The 25,810-nt window shown below is 40.5% G+C and overlaps 1 protein-coding gene across 2 annotated transcripts in view; it reads left to right on the top strand.

Moving 5' to 3' along the window:
* The first annotated feature begins 394 nt into the window (after positions 1-394).
* pros1.S (protein S S homeolog) overlaps positions 395-25,810 on the top strand; it is a 39,039-nt gene continuing 13,623 nt past the window's right edge. The window contains exons 1-8 of one of the 2 annotated variants that reach the window (XM_018248852.2): positions 395-884; positions 5,862-6,019; positions 8,682-8,706; positions 11,315-11,404; positions 12,531-12,653; positions 13,838-13,969; positions 17,697-17,822; positions 20,025-20,146. In XM_018248852.2, coding sequence (XP_018104341.1) covers positions 806-884; positions 5,862-6,019; positions 8,682-8,706; positions 11,315-11,404; positions 12,531-12,653; positions 13,838-13,969; positions 17,697-17,822; positions 20,025-20,146 — 855 coding nt within the window. In that variant the 5' untranslated portion in view covers positions 395-805. The remainder of the gene's footprint in view (positions 885-5,861; positions 6,020-8,681; positions 8,707-11,314; positions 11,405-12,530; positions 12,654-13,837; positions 13,970-17,696; positions 17,823-20,024; positions 20,147-25,810) is intronic. The other variant, XM_018248851.2, reaches the window with a different exon arrangement.

Raw genomic sequence — 25,810 nt, 5'->3', positions numbered from 1 at the left:
CTCCTCCTCTTTCTTATGCAACTGTCATATGTGAGGCACAAAGTGGAACAGAGCTTCAGATTCTCTAAAGAAGCCTAACGTGAACGATGGAATATGGTTTCAATCTTCTTGGAATTATGCAAACTTTCCCCCCAATTCTAAATCTTCCCCTTCAAACAACACAGAAAGAACTTTGTTTTTAGTTTGGTGTTGACTAAGTACTGGTGAGCTCTGGCATTAAACAGACTTCACCTTTTGTACAGTTGCCGTCCACTGAAAAAACAAATCCACCTGGACCGTAGTTCACCCCTATTAGACCCATCCATGGCTTGCCTTAATTTTTTTGTTTCCTCTGGCAGCCCCCAGTTCTTCCACCTTTTGTTGTTCCGCCTGAGAAGGGGGGGTTTCTCATGACTACAGTGTTGTCCCTGAGGGTGGGGGGAGGCTGCTGTCTAACAGCATGTCAGCCCCATGTGCAGGCTTCATTCAAAGTAATCTTCTCAGCAGGAACGCAATGACTCTCAGCCATGATGTTTACACTGAAAGCTCCAGTTGTGCAATGTCCTAATAAACCCAAAGCATTCCCACCGGATACCTGATCCCAAGCTGTCCTGTTTGTTTACTGGCCAGTTTGCAGGGGGGGATGTTTCCTGCAAATGCCCTGGGATCATTGGGCCTGTGTCCAGCCAAGCTCTGCTCCCCCCCAAAAGACTGGCTGCTGAACAGGAGGCTGGACTGAGCCGCCTTACATCCACACTTCCCTGTGTACAGGCCTGGCTGCTGGAGCCGAGGAACTAGCGATCAACTTCCAGCTTTGTGCCCGAGGATGGGGTTACTAGACAAAGTGTGCCTTGTGCTGCTCGCTTCCACCCTCCTGGCAGTCACCCTTGCTGAGGGACTCACATGTAAGTACTGATCTGGGCATCTTTCTGCTGCAGGTTTAAACACAGCTTTCATTTTGCTTAATATATTTGTATATTTGTACTTTCATGCACAAAAGAACACAGCAATCATTAATAACAACCCCCTTTTTGCCTGTTGTGCTCTTTGTGGTTAGGGTTGCCACCTGGCTGGTATTTCACCGGCCTGGCCGGTAAAAATGATGCTTGATCTCAATGTTATTAATAGGTAAAAAAAAAAAAATATATAGGAAGGCCAGTATTTTTTTCCACTAAAGGTGGCAACCCTTTTTGTGGGTAATTCTGATCCTAAGGGAAAAAGTACTGTTAATTTGTATAAACCGAGGATATATAATAGAAGCAGTAGTCCTATAGAGTCCCAGAAGTTTAGGGATCTATCTCACCACACACAATATTGGATTAGAGGACCCTGCTTTTTATGTAATACAGTGTCAGGGGAACAGGCTTGCAATAGTCAATCATAACTCAGGGTGACTGACCCTTACAACCATTTGGATAATATGCAACTTGGCCATCCATGTGAATGGCCAGAAAATTAAGTGGAGACGACCTGTGCCACTTCCTGCCCGTTTTATCCTGACAGTCTGTGAAAACTGCCACTTGAGATACCATATATCCTCAGTTGGTAAAGCAAAATTGACCAAGTCTGGGCCCGCAGAGCTGTTTTAGGATTTAGGTTCATTGCAGGTAGGAAACAATCTTTTCACTAAATTCTTGGAAGGTTGGTTGCTACCTCTATATCAATAGTCAGATATTCACTCATGTATATTTATATGTATGCACGTATACATATATATTTTTATCACTTGTATACATGGTGCTGTACATTAAAGGAGTATATTCATTGAACAAAGAGAAAACAATACAATAATAACAATGCATATATATATATATATATATATATATATATATATATATATATATATATATATATATATATATATATATATATATATATATATATATATATATATATATATATATATAGTGAATAAAGTACCCCCTCTTGTAAAATATAAGGATATTATAAGTTACCGAGGAGTTTCATGACCATATAAAAACACGAGGCCGAAGGCCGAGTGTTTTTATACAGGTCATGGAACTCCGAGGTAACTTCTAATATCCTCATATTTTACAACTGGGGGTACATTATTTATTATAATACACAAATTTCAGTGAGTCATGTGACAGAAATGACATCAGAACTCACCGTTTATAACTGATGACATCAGAACTCACCGTTTATAAGGATATAATTTACAGGATATTCATAGCTTTTGTGTATTATATATATATACAGCATTATACATATTCTGCATATATATACAAGATTTTGTGTAAATGTAAAAAATGTTGCTTCTGGTATTATCACATATAGCAACCAATTAGCAGGAAGCATTTGCTGATCATATTGGTTGCTATGGGTTATTGCACCTGTGCAAACTTAACTAAGCAACTTTTTTTGGGGGGTTCATGTGTTAATGAAGAGACCCACTAGGAAGGTAGTGATGGTGATATAACTTATCCATAAAGTTCTAGGCCACCAGGGCTGGTGTTTTGTCCAGTGAATGCCACTTGGTATTCATCAGGCTATTGGCAAATAAGTGCGAAGAAATGTGAATAGAGATATGAAGCCATGGAGTCTAGATATAGTAGCATTGTTGGCAGTTTGTATCTGTCATACAGTTGTACTGTGTATTCTGCACTGATCTAGCAAGTGCAGGTTTTTACAGATCAGGGCCACAGCTTGTTTACCTTCTCTCAGCACATCCTGTTGTTTCCCTGCTCTTGCCAAGGTTTACATTTGCTTAAACGACCATTATCTCTGTACTTTAATATGTTCCTCTGTTATCTGTGTAATATTCAGTGATGCTGCACTTTTTAGAATTCCGAGCTATTGTCCAAGGAGTAACTCCGAATTGCAAAAAAAAATACACAGCCTAGATCACAGGCACGAGAGATGCATATTTGTTGTGGGCAGGGGTGCAAGTGCTGGAGGCAAAGCCCCTACACTAAACACTTGCATCACAGTTACTACTCCTGTGCTCTGCAGTGCTGACATGCTCAAGGAACCTTTGCTTTCCACAAGGGCTACCTTACACCTTGCTCATCCTGGTGCACATGCCAACCTCACAAGGTAGGTACATGTCAGACGCCTACTATGCACTGCCCCTCTGACATGCAGAACTGCCCGAAGGCACCAGTTACAGCAGGTGGTGTCAAGGTTCATTACTGGTAAAACCATAGCATTTGTGCCGAATAAGTCTCAGATATTTTGTTCCCTACTTTGAGTAGTCGCCAATCACTTACCATTATGAAAATGAGAAGTGCCTGGAGTAACAGGAGAGCCTGCTACTGTTGTCCAAAAATCAGACAGGTTGTTGCACCTACTGATTCTATTTGTACTTGCACTTCTTATAGTTGTGTCATTACAACCGTGTTGCTTGAATAACATGCAAGCTAAAGCAAGAGAAACCTACAGCTAGTGCCATCCTGAATGTGGCAGTCATTAAAGGGTAATTTCCACTGGGAGCTGCATCAGAAGTTGCAATTGACTAAAAGAATCCAATGCCGATGTCACAAATGTATTTTTTTAACCTGGAATGCCAAGGGTGATGCGGTCCCAACTCTAAGGGTAGGACTACATGGATGTTTTTGGCGTGATCCAACATGCTGCGACTAGTGGCATGCAACAGAAATAAGGTAAGTGATAGAAATGTCGGATGAAGTCGCAGCTGTGATCCGACGCGACACAACTGTCAGATGCAGCCGTTGCACTTGCATCCAACAGTCACGTCGGATCAATGCTGCGACTTCATCCAACATTTTTCTCTTACCTTATTTCTGTCACATGCGCTTTGTCGCAGCACGTCGGATCGAGCCGAAAACGTCCATGTAGTCCTACCCTAAAAATGTTAGCTGCAACTTGCATCCCATTTGATATCACATGCACACTCAGTTGCATTAGTTTTGATATTTCGGGCACAATTGCTGTGGGCACAACTCCCTGCACTCTCCACTCCAGGTATAGAAGGGAACAGCAGTAACTGCACTGTATCTGCTGGTCAGTCAGGGAAAGTGGTTACAGCAGCAACTGCACTGTATACTCTGATCACATGGACATGGTCATGTGACTGCCAATCCACATGCACGATCCACTAACTGGTCAGTAGACTTAGGGCTAGGTCATACATCGTTTTTACTTTGCATTTTTAAAAACGTGCATAAATACGCCAATTAAACCACACGTGCATGATAATGTGCCTTTTTCGGCCCGTGGTTTTCTTTTCCCAACATGCATGCATCTCATTCCCCAGAATCCCCACTATTCTGCTCGTAAGAATTTTACTAAAGTTTTGTGAAAAAAAAGCCAAGCGGAAAAGCAACCATAAAATGCAAAATGTAGCCGATCGTGAGTACGCAACGCAATTACGTCACCAGCAGACAACTCCGCAGATACATATATACACAATCCAAGAGTTTGCCCGCCATATTGAAAATACAGTGTATTTCAGTGAGGTGTATTTACAAACCTGCAGATCCCATAGAGTTCAATAATATGCCGTTTGCTTGCGGTATTGGTGTTTCTGCTGAAAAACGCAAATACTGGCGTCTCGTGGCGGATGTTGGCTAGCAAATGCCCAGTGGGAATTGCTATAGTGCTTATTCCAATATCTTCAGTAGGGCTTCATTTTGTGCGTATTTACTCTCATCCACGTGTTTTTAAAAACGCCCGTGTGACCTCTCCCATAGGCGCTACATGTATAAAGTAGGTCAGCACAGAGTTTTCTGAAACAGGCACCGAACACCAGCAAATGGCCACTTACTGGTCAGACTCAGATTACTAACCTTTTTATGGATAACCTTAATGGTACCTTGACCCCATTTTTTGCCAGTTTGGCAGGACACCCTGATGTTCTCATTCGCTATATCTGGTACAGAGATTAGTGCAATAATTCTCTGTTTAGATATCTTTACATTGATTTAAATAAATTATGGTAAGTAGCAATGTTTTATAGTCATCGGGGCAAATTTATTAACCTACGAAAATTCGACAGCGACGGCTTCGCTCACAGCGCAACACTTTGCCAGGCGTAGATTCGCCAGGACAGCGCTAATTTACTAAAATCTGAAGTTGCGTCCAGGGCGTCGAATGCTGGCGAAGTTCAAAAGTTCAATGGACGTATATGTTGCAGCAAATACATTACACTACACAAGTCCAGGGAACCTTAGAAAATAGAGTTGTTATAATGCCCTACACATGAGCCCAGTGTATAGTTTATGTGCCATATGTTAGGAAATGTAGGGGGGAAGCCGGTTACCCCCCAAAAAATTACGCTCTTTTGCAGCCTATTACCCTGAAAAAAGGAAAAGATGCCAGGACTTAGAAAATTTTTCAACTAAATTTTGAGGAAGTCCTACTTCCTATTGCATTTTGCCTGGTCTGAGGTGGCGAAGGCAAGTCTGGCGCAAGAGGTAACGTTCAGTAAATGCGCAAGTCAGTGAATTAGCGTAGTTACGTCCCTTCGCCAGATCGCAAATTCGCCAGGCGTTAGGGAGCGAAGTACCGTTATAGTCTATCTCATTCGCTAGCGAAGTTATGCCAGCGACCGCTAGTAAATCAGCGAAGTACCAAAACGATGTCACGCTGGCGAATTTTCACCAGCGTTAGTCACTTCGCCCTTTAGTAAAATGAATGTCAAGGATCAGGGATGACCCTAATGTTGGTCATACACGTATAGGCATTAAAATGAGTTAATTTCCTATGGTTCAGTAAATGAAAGCAGCCATTTTAGCAGATAACTTTAGTGGAGCTAATGAACTAATAGAATATTGAAGGCAAATATCTGTTTGGTTGTTCTGGCTCACCTACATAGGGACATTTGTGGCCTGTGATATATCACCCTAAAACTCTTTCGGCACTGGATGTACAAGGACTAACTTGTTTTTATGTTTATAAAGTTTTATCCCCTCAGCATGCCTCCCAGTTCCTCAGTCGGAGACGCCGGGCCAATTCATTTCTGGAAGAGAGCAAAGGAGGGAACTTAGAAAGAGAATGCATAGAGGAATTGTGTAATAAAGAAGAAGCCAGAGAGATCTTTGAAAATGTACCTGAAACGGTAAGTATATTTCTATTACAGGACAAGGGAAGGCAAATTCACTGGGGGGGGGTGTAGGCAGGTACCGTCTCTCCCTACTATACCTGCACTCCCTTCCCAGAGACTATTATCCACTGTTACTATAGACACCATCTCTCCCTACTATACCTGCTATCCCACAGTCACACTCCCTTCCCAGAGACTATTATCCACTGTTACTATAGACACCATCTCTCCCTACTATACCTGCTATCCCACAGTCACACTCCCTTCCCAGAGACTATTATCCCACTGTTACTATAGGCACCATCTCTCCCTACTATACCTGCTATCCCACAGTCACACTCCCTTCCCAGAGACTATTATCCCACTGTTACTATAGGCACCATCCCTCCCTACTATACCTGCTATCCCACAGTCACACTCCCTTCCCAGAGACTATTATCCACTGTTACTATAGGCACCATCTCTCCCTACTATACCTGCTATCCCACAGTCACACTCCCTTCCCAGAGACTATAATCCCACTGTTACTATAGACACCATCTCTACCTACTATACCTGCTATCCCACAGTCACACTCCCTTCCCAGAGACTATTATCCCACTGTTACTATAGGCACCATCTCTCCCTACTATACCTGCTATCCCACAGTCACACTCCCTTCCCAGAGACTATTATCCACTGTTACTATAGACACCATCTCTCCCTACTATACCTGCTATCCCACAGTCACACTCCCTTCCCAGAGACTATTATCCACTGTTACTATAGGCACCATCTCTCCCTACTATACCTGCTATCCCACAGTCACACTCCCTTCCCAGAGACTATTATCCCACTGTTACTATAGGCACCATCCCTCCCTACTATACCTGCTATCCCACAGTCACACTCCCTTCCCAGAGACTATTATCCACTGTTACTATAGGCACCATCTCTCCCTACTATACCTGCTATCCCACAGTCACACTCCCTTCCCAGAGACTATAATCCCACTGTTACTATAGACACCATCTCTACCTACTATACCTGCTATCCCACAGTCACACTCCCTTCCCAGAGACTATTATCCCACTGTTACTATAGGCACCATCTCTCCCTACTATACCTGCTATCCCACAGTCACACTCCCTTCCCAGAGACTATTATCCACTGTTACTATAGGCACCATCTCTCCCTACTATACCTGCTATCCCACAGTCACACTCCCTTCCCAGAGACTATTATCCACTGTTACTATAGGCACCATCTCTCCCTACTATACCTGCTATCCCACAGTCACACTCCCTTCCCAGAGACTATTATCCACTGTTACTATAGGCACCATCTCTCCCTACTATACCTGCTATCCCACAGTCACACTCCCTTCCCAGAGACTACTACCCACTGTTACTATAGGCACCATCTCTCCCTACTATACCTGCTATCCCATAATCACACTCCCTTCCCAGAGACTATTATCCACTGTTACTATAGGCACCATCTCTCCCTACTATACCTGCTATCCCACAGTCACACTCCCTTCCCAGAGACTATTATCCCACTGTTACTATAGGCACCATCTCTCCCTACTATACCTGCTATCCCACAGTCACACTCCCTTCCCAGAGACTATTATCCCACTGTTACTATAGGCACCATCTCTCCCTACTATACCTGCTATCCCACAGTTACACTCCCTTCCCAGAGACTATTATCCACTGTTACTATAGACACCATCTCTCCCTACTATACCTGCTATCCCACAGTCACACTCCCTTCCCAGAGATTATAATCCCACTGTTACTATAGACACCATCTCTCCCTACTATACCTGCTATCCTACAGTCACAGTCCCTTCCCAGAGACTATTATCCAACATTTACTATAGACACCATCCCTACGCATCTGCCTTCTACTGTAGGCTAAAGCTAGTGTAAGTACATTGCTGGCAGGAGTGTGAAGGACACTGATCTGGACACTATGTTTACTGGGTAGCTCTCTATATATGATTTTTATTACCTTATTATCTTCAGTGCCACGACTACAGTTGGCTGTACACGTATTAGTTACCAGATGTCAGTTCCAGGATGTAGTCATTCGTTGCCCCGTTTCTTATATGTAAACCTATAGGACAGACTAAGCAATCAGCCTAGAAGGCAAGTCATCTTGGGCACAACATTGGTTGAAATAAGTGGTGTTTAGAGAATCAGGACCTTTACAGAACTATGGATACAGTAATAGGGTGTGTGTCAGTATATACACTGTATTCTTTAACCATTATCCTGATTTCCAAGACCTGAAACAGTACTCAGTATTTTATCCATCCATCCATACGACCATGCTATTTGCAATTAGTTGTGTTTTTGTTGTAATTGCATGGACAACATTTAATAATCACACTAGTTGTTTACCTTCCTTCTTTTAACATGCACATTCTTTAGATAGCGATTTAGGTTGATTAAGCATTATATAAGCATTTTGTTTTGTGTTTCCTTCCGAAAAAACATGGCGGATTGCATCCATTTCTTGCAGCCAATGAACAGATGGCATTAATGTGTTCTAATTTTTGTCTGGCATAGTTCACTAGACTGCACCACACCTAGAATCTCGGCTATTCAACCTTTTAGGCTCTCTCTCCCTTTTAGCAGTTTTCACTTAATGTGACGTTAATGTCTATTTTTTTTTTATTGTTTTGTAGGAATATTTTTTCCCAAAATATTTAGGTAAGTTAACTCTTGATTCTTTTATATGTGTGCAACTTTAAAATATTGAAAAAAAAATCCCCCAAGGTGCTGTTTCAAGACCCTTTAAGTGCTGCGTGTTTAAGAAGCCCAAAAACGCAACGTTAAATCTTCCGAAATCCCATAGAGTAACACTGCAGTCACCTGATAAGTGGTCCTGTGATTGTTCAGGTAACTGTTACATGACAAGAATTGGTACAGGAATGGGACCCGTTATGCAGAATACTTGGGACCTGTGGTTTTCCAGATAAGGAGTCTTTCCATGATTTGGATTGCCATACCTTAAATCTACAAAAAAAAACTTTTAATGCATTAATTAAATTCAATAGAGTTGTTTTGCCACCAATTAATATTAATTACATTTTAGTTGGAATCAAGTACAAGGTACTGTTTTATTATAAAGAAAAAGGAAATAATTTTTAAAAATTATAATTATTTTTTAAAATGGAGTCTATGGTAGATGGCCTTCAGAGCTTTCTGGATAACAGATCCCATATGTGCACCTGGGCAAGTGACTGCAATACTAACCTATAGGGGGCTGTTTTGGTTACTTTAACCTTGCATTTTTTGACACATAAAGCACCCTAAACAGCCTCATGTGCTATTGCAGTTCCCTATTACAGGTATGGGATGCGTTATCCGGAAACCTGTTATCCAGAATGTTCCAAATTACGGAAAGGCCGTCTCCCATAGACTCCATTTTATCCAAATAATCTAAATTTTTAAAAATAATTTCCTTTTTCTCTGTAATAATAAAACAGTCGCTTGTACTTGATCCCAACTAAGATATAATTAATCCTTATTGGAAGCAACACCAGCCTATTGGGTTTATTTAATGTTTACATGATTTTCTAGTAGACTTAACGGGGACCCCTCACCCAAACAAATTCTTCCAAATCCTTTTTTTATCATGTTAGTCAAGCAAAATGAACTTTACTTACACTGTATAAATTATTTGAATCTTGTTTCCATCAGTCTGGGAATTCATAATTATAACAAGCAGACAGGAGCATCATCTCAGAATCTTGTTTGTGCACCAGAATGGGGGACCTAATGTCCATCCCCATCCCTGGCTTCACAATTTAATGGTTAAGTGAATTGGGGGAATGTGGGGAGAGCAGTGACATCTAGGAAGTGCTGAATGGAAAGTGAAAGTAATTGCTTGCCCCGCCTCTATTCCTAAGGCATAGAGGAGGGGCAGACAATATTTGATTGACAGCTGAGATTTTTAAATGAGTTTAAAACAGTTATGAACGCTTTAATAAAAAAAAAGAATATGGATTTCATGTTTAACTTGAAAAGGACTTTTATTATACAGCTTTTTATGTCTGGGTGACAGGTCCACTTTAAGGTATGAAGATCCATATCTCGGAAAGACCCGTTATCCGGAAAACCCCAGGTCCCAAGCATTCTGGATAACAGGTCCCATACCTGTATTGTGTTATTTTAATCGTTATTTACGGTGTTTAAAGGTACTAGTATCACACTACTAGTATAACACTGCCCAAAGTATATATCATTATGTGGCACAATTGCTACAGCTACAAACATTAGTTAAAAAATGCCTGACAGGAGACGTAAAGTTTAAATCAAAGATTTGGGGGTATCAGGTAAGTGATGATAATCACTGGAGGATGCCAAACATTTGGTACCTCCCTCCCCCAGTGATTAAAACTTTCTGTCACCTTTAGGGCAGAGACACATGCTCAGATTCAGGGAGATTAGTTGCCAAGTGACAAATCTCCTCTTCTTCGGATCGACTAATCCGGCAGGATAGCACTCGGATTGCTTCATGAGGAAATATTGGGCGACTTCGGAAAACGAAGCTCTCTGAGTGCCATCCCACTGGCGATTTAGATTCTAGCAGACGGGAGGCAGTTCAGGGAGATTAGTTGCCCCGAAGAAGAGGCGATTTATCGCCGGGCAACTAAATCACCCCGAAACTTTCGTGTGTGCGCTTACCCTAAGGGCAGAGACAAACACTCAGATTCGGGGAGATTAGTCGCCCAGCAACAAATCTCCTTTTCTTGGGGGCAACTAATCTCCCCGAACTGCCTCCTGCCAGCTACAATCAGTGCGCTTCGTTTTCCAAAGTCGCCTGAAGTTGCCTCATGAAAACAAAGCGCTTCAAGTACCATCCCGCCAGTGATTTACATTCTATCCGGCAGGAGGCAGTTCAGGGAGATTAGTCGCCCCCAAAGAATAGTCGCTTTATCACCGGGTGACTAGATCTCCCTGAATCTTTGCATGGGCCCTTACCCTTAAGTTGTAAAAATGATCTATATGAGCTATGCAAGCCAAGTAGTAAGATAGGAATTCATTGACTGCGTTCCTAATGTTGTAGTAGAAGAATGTATGACACTGGGGGTCATTTATAAACACTGGGCAAATTTGCTCCTGGGCAGTTACCCATGGCAACCAATCAGATGATTGCATTCTCTGTTCAACCTGCGACTGGCTGAAAAGAGCTAATCACTGATTGGATGCTACTGATAGGATACTGCCTAGGAGCAAATGTACCCAGTGTTTACAAATGGCCCTAAATTGTATGTTACCAAAGTGCTTATAATCTGACTTTATGTTTTTGCAGCCTGCCTCGGTGCCCACCGCAGTGGTACGCTTAGCAAGCTGAGTTATTTGAATTTCGACGGTCCAGTAGATCTGAGAGCATGTGTTAATGGTTGGTATTAAATGCATTTTTCATCACTGTACCATGTTTAATGCTGGGAGCTGCTGTAACTTTTAGAGTGGGAGTCACTGTACCAATTAATGCGTCACTACAATTTTATGCTGTGAGACACAGTGACATATATATGTCCCCAAGAAGTATGATCGAAATTATATTTTGAGCAGGATCACTGTGTTTTTCCCCCCTATAATACATAGATTTTTCAGATTTCCTTGTTGTTGCAATGGGGCGTTGAGCCTGACGCGACTGCGACTGATGCTCTCACACTTTACTGTAAATTGGATGCACTTGCGCAGAACTTTTTCCAGGTCTGATTGATGCCATTTCTGATGTTTGTCATGAGAATGCCGCGCGTCTCTGAATCTGTAGACGCTAGTGTTCTGCCATTTGATGCATGACACTGAGGGAACCCCCGGAGATACCACCTGAGGTGGCCGTATCCAGGATTTTTCTGTGTCAATACATGGAACTGTGCTCAAAGAAAGGAACACTTATGTAGTATTGCCCTGCACCGATACTGCTGGTGTGAAACTCTACTATAGTTTATATAAACAAGCTGCTGTGTAGCCATGGGGGCAGCCATTCAAGCACAGGATACACAGTAGATAACAGATAAGTACTACTATAGTTTATATAAACAAGCTGCTGTGTAGCCATGGGGGCAGCCATTCAAGCACAGGATACACAGTAGATAACAGATAAGTACTACTATAGTTTATATAAACAAGCTGTTGTGTAGCCATGGGGAAGCCATTCAAGCACAGGATACACAGTAGATAACAGATAAGTACTACTATAGTTTATATAAACAAGCTGCTGTGTAGTCAAAAATAGGGGGAGGGTTTATGTGGATTACTGTGGCAAATTTACTTGCTATAAAGCCAGAAAGATATATAATGAAATTCGCATTGTGGTTTCCAAAATGGAAAAAACAACTTATGAGCATATGCTAAAATATGAGCAATATAAAAACTCATGTACAAACTCATTACTAATACTCTTGTAGATGAAGCCAGTTTGCCTAATTTCTAGTGCAATATGTCATGCTGCAAATAATTTTTCTGGACCTGAACGTTATATTTCAGAAACAATCTTGTTTATTTTCATATTTGTGCAGCAATTCCAGATCAGTGCACTCCCTTACCATGTAATAAGGAACGATCCAAAGAATGCATAGATGGGAAAGGAAATTTTACTTGTATTTGTAAACCAGGATTTCAAGGGCCACTATGTGATGAAGGTAAGAGGCCACATGTGTTTCTTTGTGCTAAAATAATGTTGGGTCAGGTATGGGACCTGTTATCCAGAATTCTAGGGATCTGAGGTTTTCCGGATAAGGGATCTTTCTGTAATTTCAGTCTCTATACATTAAGGGGCCGATTCACTAAGGGTCGAACATCGAGGGTTAATTAACCCTCGATATTCGACTAGGAACTAAAATCCTTCGACTTCGAATACCGAAGTCGAAGGATTTAGCGCAGATAGTTCGATCGAAGGATAAATCCTTCGAATCGAATGATTCGAAGGATTTAAATCCAACGATCGAAGGAATATCCTTTGATCAAAAAAAGTTAGCCAAGGAAGTAGCCCAAAAAAAACTTTGAAATTCGAAGTTTTTTAACTTTGAATCCTTCACTCGAAGTTAGTGAATCAGCCCCTACTGGGTTATTTATTAAAATCAGATTTTTTAAATAAAAAAAAGTCTGACCAAACTAGAATCCACAATTTGCCATTATTTATCAATAAAAAAAAACTGGAAAAAAGAAGATCGAGGAAAAACACAACTTTTTGGATTGTCCCGCGGAAAACCCGTATTTTTCACGTTTGACGTCTGAAAAGCACAAAAAGTTTGAGTTTGAGTTGAGTGGGTGCAGAAAAACCATCGTCAAACTGGACTTTTCAGGCGTGAAACTTTTCAGGATGATGCCATTGAAAAGTATCAAAAATGTGTCGATAATAGAAAACTTTTAATGAAATAGGAGTTTTATAGTTAAGTTGGTAAAATCAATTTCAATGTTTTAGAAATAATGACTAGTGGGCGAAAATTTGTGGCGTTTCGCTTAATCGAAAAATTTGCGAATTTACCGCGAAACAGCGAAAAATTTGTGAACCACATTCAAGTCAATGGGAGTCAAAATAATTTTGACGCGCAACATTTTTGACACGAGGGACAATTTTTATACGCGCAAATATTTGATCCAAATGCATTAAAGTCAATGGGCGTCCGAATAATTTTGACGCGCGACAATATTATGTGCGTGACAATTCAGACGCGCAACAATTTTTTTTTTTCCGGCCAGCAGTTTCGTGAATTTATTCGCGGGTGGTGAAAAGTGGAGATTCGCTGCTAATCCCTGCCTGCCAAATTTCACCCATCACTAATAGTGAAAATGTCATTTTCTTTATAACCTGTTTTATTTGTAGATATCAATGAATGTGTGGACCCGGTGAATCCGAATGCAGGATGTAACCAAAAATGCCTCAACTTGCCTGGAAGTTATCGCTGCGCCTGTGAAGATGGTTATTACATGCTGCCCAACAAACACACATGCAGTGGTAAATTCTCTATGCTAACGCTGCACAATCATTGTGATTTGCATGAATTGTAATTAATTATTCTTGCGATTTCTTGTGGAAGAGCAAAACTGCACTTTGCGCTACCCCTTGTGTTGGTAGATCATCCCTAACCAGATTTTTTTTTTAATGAATCCTATTTTTTCTTGAAAAATTTGTGTTTATTTTTAAAACCTCTCTGAAATGTGGTTTGTGGAGAAAACGGAAATTTAATTCAAAAGTATGAAATTTAATGAAATTCACAAAGAGAACAATTTGGTAATAAAAATGTGCATGCCACAATGTGATATTCTTCAGTAGGTTTTTATTGCATTGTGAATCTTAATTTCCCTTGCCAACCTTTAACACCTGTTTGAAGGTGGCGTAAACTTTTGGAGCAAATGTAATAACTTTTTCATTAAGTGGTTTTATTATATAAACTGAGCACTATCACAAACTATAAAGGGGGAGGGGTTTATCAGTTAAATTCTAATCAGGCTTGGTGTTCTTTGGTTTGATACCTCAAAAAGTCTATGACTGTACAGCGAGTGTGGGAGCTGCTAAGGAAGTGTTGCATGTGAATAAGTATTTAGCAGTGTTAAAGGGATCCTGTCATTGGAAAACATGTTTTTTTCAAAATGCATCAGTTAATAGTGCTACTCCAGCAGAATTCTGCACTGAAATCCATTTCTCAAAAGAGCAAACAGATTTGTTTATATTCAATTTTGAAATCTGACATGGGGCTAGACATTTTGTCAATTTCCCATCTGCCCCTGGTCATGTGACTTGTGCCTGCACTTTAGGGGAGAAATGCTTTCGGCAGGTTGCTGTTTTTCCTTCTCAATGTAACTGAATGTGTCTCAGTGGGACATGGGTTTTTACTATTGAGTGTTGTTCTTAGATCTACCAGGCAGCTGTTATCTTGTGTTAGGGAGCTGTTATCTGGTTACCTTCCCATTGTTCTTTTGTTTGGCTGCTGGGGTGAAAAAGGGAGGGGGTGATATCACTCCAACTTGCAGTACAGCAGTAAAGAGTGATTGAAGTTTATCAGAGCACAAGTCACATGACTGGGGGCAGCTGGGAAATTGACAATATGTCTAGCCCCATGTCAGATTTCAAAATTGAATATAAAAAAATCAGTTTGCTCTTTTGAGAAATGGATTTCAGTGCAGAATTCTGCTGGAGCAGCACTATTATTCATTTTGGACATTTTTTTTTTTACTATAACAATATCCCTTTAAAAACCTTAAGGGGCAGATGTATAAAGGGTCGAATATCGAGGGTTAATTAACCCTCGCTATTCGACTGCCGAATTAAAATCCTTCGACTTAGAATATCGAAGTCTAAGGATTTTGCGCAATTCGTTCGAACAATCGAAGGAATAATCGTTTAGAAGGATTTTAATCCATCAATCGATGGAATATCCTTCGATCAGAAAAGTGTAGCAAGCCTATGGGGACCTTCCCCATAGGCTAACGTTGGCCTCGGTAAGTTTTAGGTGGCGAACTAGGGGGTCGAATACATTTTTAAAGAGACAGTACTTCGATTATCGAATGGTCGAATATTCAAACGATTTTTAGTTCGAATCGTTCGATTCGAAGTCGAAGGTCGTAGTCGAAGGTCGAAGTAGCCAATTCGATGGTCGAAGTAACCAAAAAAACCATTCGAAATTCGAACTATTTTTCCTCTATTCCTTCACTCGAACTTAGTGAATGGGCCCCTCAGTGTTAGGCGTTTGCTGTGCACGCTGGGAGTGCTTGATGCAAGGAGGGAGTAAGTGCAAAAAGCAAAAAAAAAAAGCAAAAATCTGACACACCGCTTTTTCTTCTCTGTGTGTGTGGGGTAAGCTAGTAGATACATCAAGTGCATTTATTTTTTGTGTAATATAGGTGGTGGGGGAAGTGCGAGAAAGGAAAGACAGGTTTTAATTATAGGGGATTTAATTATTAGAAAGATGCATAGGGTAATCTGCCGCAAGGACCCCTCATGCCGAACAGTCTGCTGCTTGCCTGGTGCTAGGGTTCGGCATGTGGTGGATCGAGTGGATTATTGGGAGGGGCTGGGGAAGACCCGGCGTTCTTGGTACACAATGGTACCAATGACAAAGTTAGAGAAGGTAGTGAAATCCTCAAAAATTATTTTTAAATAACTAGGTGTTAAAGTGATACTTTTTATTTCAAAATATTAATCTGCATGAAAAGTCACCTATAGGTCATGTTGATTGTTTTCCCCTGATAGTTCTGTTTTTATAAGTAATTGTCACTTGAAGTTCCTAAACGTGACTGTTTTGCCAACCGGTAGCATTCAAAGGCAATTTTATGATAGATAATAAAAAAGGTTATTTTCTGATGTCAGAATCTCTTTAAGTTGAGGGTGAGGACTTCCAAGGTAATTTTCTCAGAGATATTACCTGTGCTACAAGCAATGTTAAAGGAGAAATAATAAAAAAAATCCTATCCTCCTACCCTACATAGACCCCCTCCCTCCTCCCCCCAGCCTAGCTGCTACCCGGGCAAATGCCGCTAAGTCTTTACTTACTCCTCCATGCAGATTCTGTCCAGTGGAGTTCACGGGCGCCATCTTCTTCCGCTTCAGTAACCTTTGGAATGAGGCCGGTGCTTCTGCAATTTTCGTTTCGAATTTTGGCGCATGCGCAGTTATCGCAAAACAGAAAATTGCTCCAACTGCGCATGCGCCAAACTACGCTCGTCTCATTCCGAAGATTCCGAAGTAAAAAATGTTTCCCCTTCCCACCCCTAATTTGCATATGCAAACTAGGGTTCGGATTCCGTATTCGCCTGAATCTTTCATGAGGGATTCAGGGTTTCGACCAAATCCAAAATAGTGGATTCAGTGCATCCCTACACAAAACTATGCAGCCCAATTATTCCATCTAAGATGCGGCATCCTTGCAACAGGATCTTGACAAACTGGCAATCTGGGCAGCTAAGATTCAATGTTGTTAAATGTAAAGTCATGCACCTGGGATGTAAAAATATCCAAGCCATTAACCCTTAATGGGACTGCACTAGGCAAATCCAGTGCTCAAACAGGACACTATTGTATTAGAGAGGGTGCAGAGAAGGGCAACTAAGCTGGTAAAAGGTATGGAAAATCTTAGCTGGCCAAATTGGGGATGTTCACGCTGGAGAAGAGGCGCTTAAGGGGTGATATGATAACTATGTATAAATATATAAGGGGATCATATAATAATCTCTCTAATGATTTATTTACCAGTAGGTCTTTCCAGCTGACTCAAGGTCATCCATTCCGATTAGAAGAAAAGAGGTTCCGCCTAAATATTCAGAAAGGGTTTGTTACAGTGAGAGCTGTGAAAATGTGAAATTCTCTCCCTGAATCAGTGGTACAGGCTGATACATTAGATAGGTATAAGAAGGGGTTGGATGGTGTTTAGCAAGTGAGGGAATACAGGGTTATGGGAGATAGCTCATAGTACAAGTTGATCCAGGGACTGGTCCGATTTCCATCCTGGAGTCAGGGAGGATTTTTTCCCCCCTCTGAGGCAAATCAGAAAGACTTCAAATTGGGTTTTTTGCCTTCAACTAGCAGTTAGGCAGGTTATATATAGACCTAAAAGGTTGAACTTGATGGACGTGTGTCTTTTTTCAACCTAACTTACTATGTTACTTGTGTTATTTATGCGCCTGTCACTTCCTATGGTACATGGTAGAAAGGGCTAATCTATCAATCACTTCTTTGTCTTTCACAGACAGAAATGAGTGCGAAATGTTTCCAACCATTTGCGGGAGTGCAGTCTGCAAAAACACCCCCGGGAAGTATGAGTGTGAGTGTGACAATGGCTATAGATACAACAGTTCAGCAAAAGCCTGTGAAGGTGAGTCAGATGTCATTATAGTCACGTTACTAAATACTTATATGACAGTTTAACATAAAAGGACCCTGATGACCCACAACAACCCTTAAGAGACATTCTATAATATCAGCTTCCTAGTTTTGAATGATAATTACTGTGGCCTTCATATTTTTAGGTTAAGTATCTAGTTTATGCTCTTTGAAGCTGTAATGAAAGCGAGGCAATAGCGTGTTTCAGCTTATAATTGAAGCAGTGACCTGGAAATGAATGCCTTATATCTCTCTAGACAAAGGCAAGTGGAATGTCAAGTAGAAACTGAACTGAAAGTCACCAATGATTTATGTGCTGTAAGGCTTCTGTATCCATAAAATCATCTATTTAGAACCATGTTGTAGGCACACCAGCTACAGTTTCCTGATAAAGGCATCAGTGTAAAGGGGAACTATCACATAAATGAAAATTTAATATAAGCTTTGTCTCACTGAAATAAGGAACTATCCATGAAGAGAGATTGAAGAGAGATATAGGGGCAGATCCACTAAAGGGCGAATTATCGCCTGCGACCGCTTCACACCAGTTCCCCAGGAGAAAATCCGATCCCCCTACAATAATTCACTAATATGCAAAGTTGCTCCCTGGGCGCCGAACGCTGGCGACTTTTCGCTAGTGTTACTTTGCCAGTGCGAGCATTTCATAGTGAAGACGCTTGTGCCTAGCCAAAATTCACTAGTGATCTTGCACTTAGGTCAATTTGCATACGGCAGGAAATTTAAAGTTATATGGACGTCTTTATTATAAATGTTGGTGCAAATGCTTGAAGTTACCACTTTTTATTACACAAGTCCAGGGAAACTAAATAAAGACAAGAGAGTTAATATAATGCCCTACACATGAGCCCACTGTAAAATGAATGTTCCATATGTTATAAAATGTCTGGAGAAAACCGGTTCCCCAAAAAAGTAAGTCAGGACTTTTGCAGCCAATCTCGCTTAAAATAAGGAAAAGTCGTCAGCGTTTTTTGAACTTTAATGCATTTTTGGCACTCAGCATATGATGTAAGTGACAGAAGATTGAGGAAGATCTAGCGGCTTTATAGCACTTCGCCTGGTCTGATTTTGTAAAGTCAACGCTGGTGAAAGACGTAACGTTCAGAAAAATCCACACTTTAACTTGATTATTTTAGAAATGGTGCAACATTTTCAATTGATCATATTCTTATCATTCTAATTTCCATGAGGTGAATCCTATATAAAATTGTCATTTTGGCAATAGTTCCTCTTTAAGGAGGAGGAATGTAGATGTTTGATATTTTAAACTATTGTTGAAACAAATATGTCGGCATAGGATTTGTTTCTGGAGTCAATGGAGACTGTAGCTTTTGGTTTCTCCATTGTATAAAGTATATGCAAGGTGTACTGGATTAATATGCCCTTTGTTTCTGTTGGTGTTTAAAGGTGAACTGAATATGACTGGAAATGGTGTATTTATATCCTAAATTTATTGTGCCAGCCCAGAGTTTCAGCAAGCTTTCGAAATGAAAATAAACAGTTTGTTCTTAACGGAGAAGGAAAGGTTAAAACTAAGTCAGCTTTATCAGAAAAGGTCTATATGTACAGACTAGTAAACCCTCAAAGTAATGCTGTTCCTAGTCCTCTGTCAAAAGAAACACAGCATTTCTTTCCTTCTATTGTGTACACATGGACTTCTGTATCAGACTTCCTGTTTTCAGCTTAAACCTCCAGGGCTTGGGCTTGAGCATGCTCAGTTTGCTCCTCTCCCCCTCCCCTCCCTGAGCTCAGAGTTATGAGTGAGCAGAGAGAGACTCAGGCAGGAAGTGACATCACATCAGCTAATATGTCAGCTGCTGTCCTAAACAACAGAGATAGTGTCTAGAGCTGTTAACTCAGCTATTGAAAAGCATTCTAAAGAATAAAAATGGAGTTCTAGCTTGCACTGTTGTGGCTAATCTATTGCCAATAAACTGCCTTGGTATCTTTCCTTCTCCTTTAATAACAATTATGATAAGATGGGCTGGGGCTTATGAAAGAATTATTGTTTTTGGTTTTGTAGCTTACCCTGCTGTTGCTTAAAAAGAAGCAACATGTTCTTGTTTCTTTTTCTTTCCCTTCCGCCATGGTCAGGGATGACTCAGTAAATGGCAATCACTAAGAAACAAGTCCCTCCTGATGATACTTTTTTGTTTTACCTTTTTTTTTTTTACAGATATTGATGAATGTGCTGTAAGGTCGTGCAGTCAAATCTGTGTTAACAACCCTGGAGGTTACACTTGCTACTGTGACGGCAGAAGGAAATATAAGCTGGCTCAGGACAAGACCTCTTGTGAGGTAAGTAATCATGCATTCCTAAGTGTTTGTATAATATTACCCCTACTGTAGATATCATTTTAGATGTCACCAACTATGTTTGAATTTTGGCATCTTAAAGGACCAGGATTTTTATAAGATTATAATGTCATACCCAGAAGTCAGTATTACCCTTGGAAAGCTGGAGGCCATTAGTATGTCTTGGAGTCGCCACATCTGGTCTGTAAATATCCAGTTGGACAGCACTAAGTTAGGCCAGAACCCTACACAGAGGGGAATCATGGAGATGCAGTGTCGGACTGGGATGCCAGGGGCCCACCAGAAAACCTTAGGCTGAGGGCCCAAATTCTAGACAATTGGAACCTCACTCAACTACATGCTATACTCTATTCTTCCATTATTAAACCTCTTTGTTCCCATAAAGAAATGAAGGAATGACCATGAAATAGGCCAAATGTTTAGAAGCAAGAGGCCCACTAACACCTGGGCCCACCGGGAGTTTTTCCTGGTATCCCGGTGGGCCAGTCCGACACTGTGGAGATGTAGGGGTACAGAATGATATTCTAAAAAATGTCTTTCTAGTATAAGTGTGCCAAACAGTTCAACCTCTTGACCAACCATTTGAAGGGCTTTGGCCAAGTAATCCCACTCCTCAGTGGACTCAAAAATATACAGTAGTTGCAATAAATCAGTAACTGTTGTTTGTCCAGCATGGTACTTTCACTCTTTCCCTTTAGAGAAAGGACTATAGGTGTGTTTTATATTGGGGTAGTCTAATCCAGATCCAATCCAGATATTGGGTTATTGTTATTGTTATTGTTATCAAGTCCCTGCAAGAACCTTTAATGAATTGCATCAATATACACACAAGAGTTGATCCAATTTTATGGTGGCTTGATTTGCAGCGTTGTCCCTTAATGACCCCATTCTTAGTAGAATTCTTAGGGTGAGTCCGTGTTGGGCTTAAAGGCTGGATAGATTTGCATTTGCCTTGGTTCTTTATGCTTTAAAGTGGACCTGTCACCCAGACACAAAAATCTGTATAATAAAAGTCCTTTTCAAATTAAACATGAAATCCAATTTCTATTTTTTATTAAAGCATTCATAGCTGTTGTAAGCTCATTTAAAAATCTCAGCTGTCGATCAAATATTGCCCTGGGCATAGAGGAGGGGCAGACAATTACTTTCACTTTCCTGTCAGCACTTCCTAGATGTCACTGCTCTCCACATTCCCCCGTTCTCTTTACCATTTAATTGTGTAACCAGGGCATGGGGATGGACATCAGGTCCCCCATTCTGGTGCACAAACAAGATTCTGAGATGAAGTTAAGCTTGCCTTAAAACAGTGTCCACAAAATGGCTGCTGCCTGCTTTCTATCATTTTGAATTCCCAGACTAAAGGAAACAATATTCAAATAATTTATATAGTGTAATTAAAGTTCATTTTGCTTGACAAATGTGATAAAATAGGATTTTGAATAATTTTTTTTTGGTGACGGGTCTCCTTTAAAGGGGGTTCTTCATCTTCCTGTAAATCTCTCCCAAATGATGTTTGGGTGGCAGGTGCGTCCCCTCTAGGCTTGCATGTCATTTCTGTTAAGCAGCATCAGTTTACTTTCTTCTGTTGTCTGAAGTAATCTTACAGGCACAACCAGCCATGATACCGACCATTAATTTTATGCTTTAAGATCACGGCCTAAGTAGAGAATTACCAACATAACTTTTAAAGTAATGACACGGACTTAGCAAAGTTCTTTATTGAGCTGTAATGAAACACTGAGCCGCCATGTGCACGGCTTAAGGCTACAGCCAGTTATTGCGCCGAGGCGCTCATGCTATTCATCTCAATAGACGGAGAGGTTTTATGGGTGTTATTTTCCAGTAGAAATACTGCGGCGGGTCACCAGTGGAACGGCTGATGTGCTTTTGTGTTGTTTATTGAGTGATTTGTGGAACCTCTGTTGACTGCCCATTGCCCAGAGCTCTGGGCATCTCCTATGCGTTATTGCTAGTGATTTTGCAGTGAAAATTCGGGGGTGTCGAAAAAATTTCAATGCCACGGACGGTTCCGACGCCAGCACTCATTTAGACGCCGGCTACAATAAACGGACGCCCATTTGGACACTTTGAAATGATCGCATTACCGAAAGTACCAATAGCGAAAAATTGCCAGCGTTCGGAGCCCGGGACGAAACTCTGCATATTAGGGAATTAGCGTTGTCTGAAAGCATTTGTACCTGGCGAAGTGGACGCTTACAAATTTTTCACTGGTTAGTGAATGCCTGGTGATTTTCATTGAGCTCTAATACATCTTCTAGGCAAAAGCAGTGGCGGAACTACCGGGGGAGCAGGGGGTGCGAGCGGGCCAGGGCCCGCACCCCCTCAGGGCCCCCCGGCAGTCCGTGCACCACTGACAAATGCGGCCAAAGGCCGTACGGAGGGGGGCAGGGCTCGGCTGCGCGTCACGCACCAGAGACCGCCGCCCTCTAGGATCGCTACTGGGCAAAAGGAGCCCCCCTATAAGATATTTTGATAGTCAATAAATATCTGACACCCAACTGCTGCTTGAAGAGAAACAGATGCTGAGAGAGGAATAGTGAAGATAAACTTGATTATTTCAGAAACAGTACAGAATTGGTATTGATTGTATTTAGAAAACATCTTATTTCAATATGATGAAGCTTATATTAAATTTACATTTCCCCCTTTAATTTTCCCAGTCACCGGGACATATCACCAATTCAGAGGATTCGTGACTTAAATGCAGACATCTGCTCTTTGGCAATAACCTCTGGCAGAGAATACAGCTGAGCTTAAACATGTGAATTATTTGTTAAAAATGAAGTCCATGGGGAATGATACTTCTGTAATTCTGAGCTTTCTGGATAACGGATCCCATACCTGTATTGGCAAATATATATATATATATATATATATATATATATATATATATATATATATATTCCTAAATTATCTCCTAAGAATTGCAAATATATAGTGAATAAAGTACCCCCTCTTGTAAATTATAAGGATATTATAAATTACCGAGGAGTTTCATGACCATATAAAAGTTCGAGGCCGAAGGCCGAGTGTTTTTATACAGGTCATGGAACTCCAAGGTAACTTCTATATGACATCAGAACTCACCGTTTATAAGGATATAATTTACAAGATATTCATGGCTTTTCTGTATTATATATATATATAACATATACATGGCGATACATGATTTTTACTCCAATGACAGATGCCCCAGTGCCCTCTCTGCGCTACACTATAATCACTTTAGCTTCAAACCCCTTGCGTGAAACCTTCTCCTGACATTGGCACATTCTAACAGTGACTCCGAGAACAATGCCTCCCTGCAGGTCTCTAGTGTTGTGTAATTCCGGCTAAGATGTGGCACACTCGCTGGCACGTGCCAGTAACTAAGATTTTCTTTAAGCCCTTAAAAGCTCCTGGGTTTTGCTCGCCGAATCTGCATTATACAGAGCCGAGCTTACGCCTGTGTGAATGGCAGTTTTGTGCTGCACAGCGGGAACATTGTTTTTCTACACTGAAGGGCCCTTAACTAATATTATCTCCGGCTGGAAAGGTTCTCTTGAATTAACATGAAAGGGAAATAAAAATAGACATTTTCAGACATCTGTGGCTTTCATTTAGGAACAATTGTCTTTATATAGCAAACAGTATAATGAGAATCGCTCACTGTTCTACTCACAGCTGCACTGGATAAAAACGGGACTGGGCATGATCTACTATAACTAGTTACACATATACAGGTACGGGATCCATTATCCGGAAACCATTTATCCAGAATACTCTGAATTAAAGGACCAGTAACATTTTATAAAAACAATTCTGTAGTATACAACGAAAAGAAAAAACAACAAGACAAATTAAACTTTGAAATCGCAAATTCTTTATTAAGAAATAACTTACCGAAACTCCGTTTGCGCTCCTCTTCAGGAAAGGCGATCCGGCGATCCATCGTGCGGCGCTCAATTTCTCCTCCCTGCCTTCCTTATAGGAGATAGCCTTATAGGAGGAGAAATTGAGCGCCGCACGATGGATCGCCGGATCGCCTTTTCTGAAGAGGAGCGCAAGCGGAGTTTCCGTAAGTTATTTCTTAATAAAGACTTAGTGATTTCAAAGTTTAATTTGTCTTTGTGGGTTTTTATTCCGTTGTATACTAACGAATTTAGAAAAAAATTATGTTACTGGTCCTTTAAATAAAAGCATGTCTCCCATAGACGCCATTATAATTTAATTAATTTAATTTAAAAATGATTTCCTTTTTCTTTGTAATAATAAAACAGTAGCTTATACTTTATCCCAGCTAAGATATAATTAATCCTTATTGGAAGCAAAACCAGCCTATTGGGTTTATTTAATGTTTACATGATTTTCTAGTAGACTTAAGGTATGAAGATCCAAATTACAGAAAGATCCATTATCCAAAAAACCCCAGGTCCCCGAGCATTCTGGATAACAGGTCCCATACCTATACATACAGTATATAACTAATTACAGGTATGGGACCTGTTATCCAGAAAGTTTGGGACCTGGGGTTTTCCGGATAAGGGATCTTTCTGTATTTTGGATCTCCATACCTTAAGTCTACTAAAAAATAATGTAAACATTTAGGGGTTATTTTTTCTGTTTTTTTTAAATTAAAAAAGTCGGACCAAACTAGAATCCACAATGTGACCTTATTTATTATTAGAAAAGCACAATTCAATCAGATCAGGGACACACTCGATAAAATCCAGAATTGTATGATTTTTTTCAGACTTTTCCCCCGTAAAGCCCACATTTTATGGATTTCTGCCCGAACAGTCCGAAGTAGTCGGATTTTCAGGCTAATTCCAGAGCAGACCACAGAACCTTCCAAATAGGATAGGGACCTCTCCCATTGACTTATATATAACCGCAGTAGGTCTAAGACAGTGTATTTTCGGATTCAGACTTTTTCCATCCTCTTGGTATAATAATTCTTGAAAAATTAGAGTTTTCTTTTGCACTAAAAATTCAGATTTTATAGTAAAAAAAAAAAAATAACCCCCTTTATAAATCCAATAGGCTGGTTTTGCTTCCAATAAGGATTAATTATATCTTAGTTGGGATCAAGTACAAAGTACTGTTTTATTATTACAGGAAAAAAGGAATTATTTAAAAAAAATCATTATTTTAAATGGAGTCTAAAGGGTTTGGCCTTCCCATAATTCAAATTGGGTTTCCAGATAACGAATCTTATATCTGTACTAACACAAGATGCAGGGCTTTTGTTGTTCTGAAACTGTTACCGGAAGAGGCCCAGGGTAATGGCACAGTATTGGTATTTCAGCCAACTGAGCAATTAACCACTGGCAGGAATGGAATCCCAAAAATATGCAAATGTGAATTTGCCAGTGAAAAGCTGCCTCTTACATACAGTGACAGCCATGTGACAGTTTGATTGTATCAGTTTATACTGAATCATTTTTTAAAAACGTGATTGCAGAGTGAATACAGAAGGTTCATTAGAAGTGATATTCTTTTTATACACTACAGACTCGTTCTGTGTGTGTATACGAATAAATATTTCATGACTCTTGTGATAAAGTGCAGGCTGCACCTTACTGTCGGGATTTGTTCTACACCTGATTTTACCAGTAACATGATGGAGTGAAGACCAACATTTTA

This window comes from Xenopus laevis, chromosome 2S (genome assembly GCF_017654675.1).
Source record: "Xenopus laevis strain J_2021 chromosome 2S, Xenopus_laevis_v10.1, whole genome shotgun sequence".
Taxonomy (NCBI): domain Eukaryota; kingdom Metazoa; phylum Chordata; class Amphibia; order Anura; family Pipidae; genus Xenopus; species Xenopus laevis.
Note: the sequence above shows the minus strand (reverse complement) of the source record. Positions and strands in the feature narration are given on the sequence as shown.